Consider the following 6703-nt stretch of genomic DNA (forward strand, 5'->3'; position numbering starts at 1 on the left):
AATGTATGTACAACAACGTTATCCAAAACAATTTTTAAGATTTATGTAACATATCACATTATTCCCTTAAAATTGTACAGTTCACGTGGAATGACGCCCGGCGGTACGTCGTTTCGTGGTGATTTCACAGGGGTAAAGTGGTGATTTCACATGGTCTAAGTTACAGGACAGTTTAGAGAGAGAAACGGAACCTTATCCAACCAAGTCTTTATAAAAGCAGATCAAATCTCCAGCGGAGGAGCAGCCCAAGGTATTACATACACATATCTGTATATATATGTTGGAGAGAGAATGTGTGAGAGTCAGTGATTGTAGAGAGAGAAAGAGTCCATACGCTGTACCAAACATCATCGTACGCCCGAAAATTCATCATCGGACATCAAATCTCGACGCGGCGGCGGCAACCACCGGCGATTCGTAATGGCGGCTTCGAAGAGCTATTTCGCGAGGGGGAACTACCGGTTCCTGGCGAGTGATCGCGACGCGCCTGCGGCGGCGGCGACCGGCGACTCGGTGTTCGAGCTCGACGAGTCGGACGTGTGGAGCACGGAGCGGTCCGCCTCGCCGGAGTGCCGGAAGGCGGTGGCGAGCGGCCGCGTCTCGCGGAAACAGTCCGGCGGCGGCGGCGGGAAGAGCGAGCGCGTGCCGGCGTCCCTGCCGGTGAACGTCCCCGACTGGTCGAAGATTCTGAAGGACGAGTACAGGGAGAATCGCCGGCGCGACGGTTACGACGACGACGACTTTGACGAGAAATACGGCGATGATAGGGTTCCGCCGCACGAGTTTCTCGCGCGGCAGTTGGCGACGGCGAGAATCGCCTCCTTCTCGGTGCACGAAGGCGTCGGACGCACCCTCAAGGGGAGAGATCTGAGTAAGGTTCGCAACGCAATCTGGGAGAAAACCGGCTTCCAGGATTAACCATAACTCCTTAATTTTTTACAGTTTCACTCCAAATTTTACCGTGGCTATATTTCCGGATTTTTACTTTCTTTTTTGTTTTCCTTTTTTTTTTTTTTTTAAATTTATGTTCATCTCGGAAGTGAATTTCTTAGTAGGAAGCGGATTACATGAACGTAATCTGCACGTTTTGGAGAGAAATTAAAGAAATTATATATATTTCTTACGTCACATGGTGAATTTTTCAGATTTTTTTTTTGTACAAGTAATTGCAATATTAATTAGATAAAATTTGATATAAATAATATTGTCAAAATTAATCCACCAAGATACTAATATAATCTAAAAGTAAAGATTGACTTTTATATCTAAAATCCTTCTGAGCTAAGTTTTCTCCTGAGACTCCGAATATATAGAAGTCAAATTATTTAACATCGTAACTCAAATTTGGTCAGGTCGCGAGGTATGAGTAGGTCTTAATTGTAGATTAAGTTTTAACTGTAAAAAGTATTTTTAAACCCGTATTATGTTCAGATTAATTTTGTTCACATTAACCCGTTCACATTGAATCGACCCAATTAAGGGAAAAAATATTGGTTAGATTGATCAAGAGTGTATGGCCACTCACGTTAACTAAGTTGGTTCATCGTAACTCAAATTGATTTGTCCAAAAAAAAAAGTTTCAAAATTTTGTTTAATGTGAAACCAATAGACTTATAAATGACTGTAAGATGCTACCATGTACTCATAGAACAAAACCAAGCTGCAGACTGGTTAGCCAAAAACTGCGGTGATGGTTGGGATATTTCTGTGCTTTCTACATGCCCGTCTGGAGAGCTTGCTGCGTGCATCCGTTGCGATAAAGTGGGGCTGCCGAGGTTTCGAGGCGACTAATTTTTGTCTTTTTTTCTGGGATTGTGCCCTTCCTGTTCATCCAAAAAAAAAAAAACTATTTCGAGTTAATACCTGATTTGATTCATCGACTATTAGAATTTCACCATTTTAATACTCAATTTTTAAGCTTATTCAATTTTATCTCCAATTGTGCAATTGCTAACTAAAATTAAGACTATTTTAGTTTGGACAAATGGCTATTTTAGGTACAAATTGCATAATTGTGAATGAAATTGAGCAAATTTGAAAGTTAATAATCAAAGTGGTGAAATCCTAATAGTGGAGAGACCAAATCGAGTATTAACTCATAATTATTCAAAGTATAGACTTCATGTGCAGTTGCCTAATAACTAATCAAATTTTTTTTAATTGTTTTGGTAATCACGGCCTTGTGATTTTAGTCTGCAAATGATCACAAGGAGGTAAATCATTTTAAGCTTATTAATCGGTCCAAATCAAGAAAGGCAATAGATCACTCCCCCGAGAAGTCAACATGAAACATTAAACTCCGGTCATCAAGTCAATAATTTGATTAACTTGATTGAGGTTATTTAACCCGTTAAATTTTTTTATCAGGTGATACTATAATTCATGGCAAAAAATAACATTTTTAATGAAATATTAAATTTATTGATTATAGATTTGTTTAAGGATGAAATCCTGAGCTGTAACTCCATCTTATCCAAACTATCACTCAATACATTTGTTAAAAGTATATGTGATTATTTAAGTGGGCAATGCATTAAACCATATGGGATTTAATTAAGATTTGGTACAAACCTAGAAATCTACACAACAATAATCCAATCTTAAAGATAATGAAATTTATTGGGGGGAATAATGAAGCATAACAAATGTAAGATGCCACAACCCAATTAAGGACTTATATATACACATGTTATTCTCTATATATGCATGTCTCTATCAATATCTCTATTATATATATATAGGCCCCCCCGGGGGGGTGTGGGTGCATGCACTCTTGTATAATGGTCCACCAGCTTGTGACTGCAAGGACCAGCAGGTTTGGCCTGAAGTAACATTACAGTTCCAAGCAACTACCAGGTGGCACCCCCTTCTATTGTCCCCAAACTAGGATAAGAAAGATGCTTTGCCTTCCATATCTGTAAAATTAAATAAATAATAAAAGAGTCGATGAACTTGTGGTCGTGTAATTGAGTCTCTTTAACCTATAATCAATGGGCTACGTACTGGTAAAAAGATGATGACATGACATATTTTACCTTTTTTTAAAAAAAATTTATCAAAATATTATTTTTTGGTGAGCGATAACAACAATCTCGACCGGCGAGTGGCCTTCTTCCTTGATTTGAAAAAGCGATTGGTAAACATTGTCAGCGTGCGGTGGAGGCCTTGAAAGTAGTGACAATTTTGTATAATAATTTTATAAATAAAATATTATTATAAATATATTTTATTTTGTTTTATTTTTTATTTGCATAGGTGGCTTGAGACATAAGCTATACAGTAGGATTTAGTAATTTTGACCTAGAGATAACTAGCTATTGGGCACGGATTGGATGCATCAAAATAGCAAGTTGATGTGTTAGTTGCAACTTTTTAAATTTGAAGTGTTTAATTAGTTTTTAAGGGCATATTTGACCTTTTTATAAAAAAAAATAATGAATAATTATATGCTACAAAAAACTAGTATTTTGTGTCGATTGAAAACTTAAAAAGGAGCAAATGATTTTGTGGTCTACTGGTTCCCTCAAATGGGAGGTCCCATCATAATATTTTTCAACTCCTCCGAAAGGAAGAGTGACAATTTGATCATTTACGTACCCATCTGGTTATGGTAGATTTTTTTTTCTCTTTCTTCAATGGAAGGGAGGGTTCAGATCCATTTTATTGTAGAGTCCTATGCAATACCCAAAAGATGCATGTACGGTTGTTCAATTCCTTTTTCATGCGAGCTAAAGAACATTTTGTTATATCATAAGGGTAATGATCCATCAACATAGGACTTCTTCTTCTTCTTCTTTCTTTCTTTCTTTTTTTTTTTTTTTTTTTTTAAGAGTCCCGCAGGAGAACTTCTCTTGGAAATGAAAAAAGCGTTGAAATTGCGTGACACATCGCAGAGATTTATGTACAAAGAACCGGCAACCCTACCTCAACCATACCCGAGACATGGATGAAGACATTTTCTTTTTAGCAAGACAAGTCAGGTTCAAGCCGCCTCAGTGTGTTACAGTTACAGACTTATTTTTTTTTAATTATTATTACTATTTTATTGATTAATGGGTTTAAGCCGCCTCAGTGGGTTGCACACTTATTTTTTAAATTAACCCGACATATGCTCACTTTAGGTATAATCCCTACACTACTGCTGCCGAGGTTCGAACCTAGATCTCTTCTCCCAATAATTATTTACTGAACCAATGAGGAGTGAAAATTTTATGAAAGCAGATAATAACCTTAGATTCAATATAACTATTTTTTATATCATTTCATTTAGTATGAATAAAATGTATATATTTTAAAATACATTAAAATTTCTATTAACCACCTAAATAATTGAATTTTAAATTACAAAAAGAAAAGTTTAATAAAGTAAAAGAAAATGAAACAACAATTTAGTTTATCATTGAATAATAAACATGAAAAGTATAATATTTTTAAAAATGAGTAATTTTTTTAAAGATCAAACAAACAATTCATATCAATTTCTATTTGTAGAATTGATAAGTATCAAGACATTCTTCAAAAACCTAACATTACTATCCAATTCAATAAGTTTACTAATGCAAACCAAATAAACATCAATACCTTTGCTACATTATATAATATTATCACAAGACATGAATTAATCGTTAGGAAAAATTATAAAATAATTCTTACATGGCTTAAATCGCATTAGAAAAATCATATGCGACAAACTCAATCGAAAAGGGTGTTGATCAGAATTGAACTTGTAACCTTTAGATATAAAAATCATGCTCTACTCACTCAACTACTCCATTTGGGAAAAAAGTATTATTATTATTATCTTTTTAAAAAAAAAATTGATCTCTCTTAATTGAAAATTAAAAATTTATTACTCATGGAACTAATTGACCCGGGGTATGTATTCACGATCAACAAGCTCGCTCGCATAACATATAAAGGGGTATACATTAGGAAGGATAATACAATTGCAATAATATTTCCTTGATATAAAAGATGAATATAGCAATAATCATGGAATAATGTTTGAATGTATTACAAGGAGATTGTGTAATAATTGAGAGATATTAGAACATAGAATGTCTTCTTGAGAGATTGGACATAGAATGTAATGCCAAGACAATGGAACTTTTATACAAAGAAAATGGGCTTAACAAACTCCTAAAAGGAGCAAATTATTGTGTAGGCCAAGGTCAAAAACGATGTCGTTGAATTTTATGAGTTAGAATAATGTACTTTATGTGTTAGAATAATGTACATTATGTGTTAAATAATAAAATTTATGGGGTAAGATAATGTATTTTATAAGTTAAAATAATGTACATTATGAGTTATAAAAATATATGTTGCAATAAGTCGAGTGAAAAAAAATTATGCGAAACGACGTGATTTTTTTTTACGGTAGTCCACATAATTGTATAGAGCACGGTTCACGGAATAACTACCGCCTAAAAATATGATGGGTCATGATACTAAGTCCAGGCCCCATGCGGTGGACCGTAAAACTAAGTCAATGCTTATGATCCCCGGTCCGGAGACGGGCTCCAGATTTTGAACTTTCCTTGAGCCCCCAGTGATCTTCTTGGATCCCAAATAATAGGCTCCCAGACCTCATGTCCCTATTATTTGGCCTATTGCAATATCTCCATCAATTACCTAGACATTAATGCATTGTTTTGGAAAGTCACTACACACTACCAGGCTGTACATGTCTGATCAAATTGGTTTATTGACCTTGACAAGTTGAACGTTAACATGTACAAGGAAATGACCCAAGGACTGAAATAAGTTGCATCTTTATAATTGTTCAAACGAATTTTTTACACTTAAAGCTTTTAGTCCCACGATTATAGTGACACTTATAGGATTGCTTCACGACTTTTAAACTTTACAATTTGGTCCACGATTATTGTTTTTGTTGAAACAATATTCTTTTTCAGTCAACTTCTCACCGAAAAATAAATCCGACGGATTTTTCGTCGAAAAAAAAAATCAACAGATTTTCCGTCAATTTCTCTCTAGAAAAAAATTTCCATTCAAGTATGATTAAAATGAACATTTTACATTGTTAAAAAAATTCCCATTTGAAGCATGAAAATATCAATTATCTGCTCAACACGCCATTTATTGTTGAAAAAAAAAACTAATTCATTTTTAAAAAGCATGTGGTCGCGTCAGCCAGGACTCCAAAATTATTTTAATTTTGGTAAACTAATTAAAGTTAATTCTAAAAAAATTCGTAGCCAATTAGTTTTAACTTTAATTAAATTAGTTTAAATTTAAATTATTTTTACTTTTAAGGCAATGAAGTACAAATTCAAGATTAACAAAAATAATATTATTAAGATTAAATTTAAACTAAAAAATAAGAATAATTTTGAATTTATACTTAATTTTCCAAGATTAAATTGACTACATATCTTTTTAGAAATGATTTAGTTTTAACTTTAATTAGTATACCAAAATCAAAATAATTTTGGAGTCCAGCTGACGCGATCGTATATTTTTTAGAAATGAATTAGTTTTTTTCTTGGGCAATAGATGGCGTGTTGAACATGACAATCGATGTTTTTCTGCTTGGAAGGTGAATTTTTTTCAACCATGTAAATGTCCATTTTAATCCTACTTGAAAGGAAAAAAAAATTCCAGCAAGAAATTGAAGAAAAATCTGTCAATTTTTTTCTTTCGGGCGAAAAATTGCCTGAAGATACGTCGGATTTATTTT

At 34.0% G+C, this 6703-nt stretch overlaps 1 protein-coding gene across 1 annotated transcript; it reads left to right on the top strand.

The window, feature by feature from the left end:
- The first annotated feature begins 236 nt into the window (after window positions 1–236).
- LOC116025995 lies at window positions 237–1128 on the top strand. The gene has a single exon (XM_031267438.1). It carries the CDS (start codon window positions 421–423, stop codon window positions 916–918), a length of 498 nt encoding a protein of 165 aa, XP_031123298.1. The 5' UTR covers window positions 237–420; the 3' UTR covers window positions 919–1128.
- The last annotated feature ends 5575 nt before the right edge of the window (window positions 1129–6703 follow it).

The sequence above is a fragment of the Ipomoea triloba genome, chromosome 7, assembly GCF_003576645.1.
Source record: "Ipomoea triloba cultivar NCNSP0323 chromosome 7, ASM357664v1".
NCBI classification, from domain to species: Eukaryota; Viridiplantae; Streptophyta; class Magnoliopsida; order Solanales; family Convolvulaceae; genus Ipomoea; species Ipomoea triloba.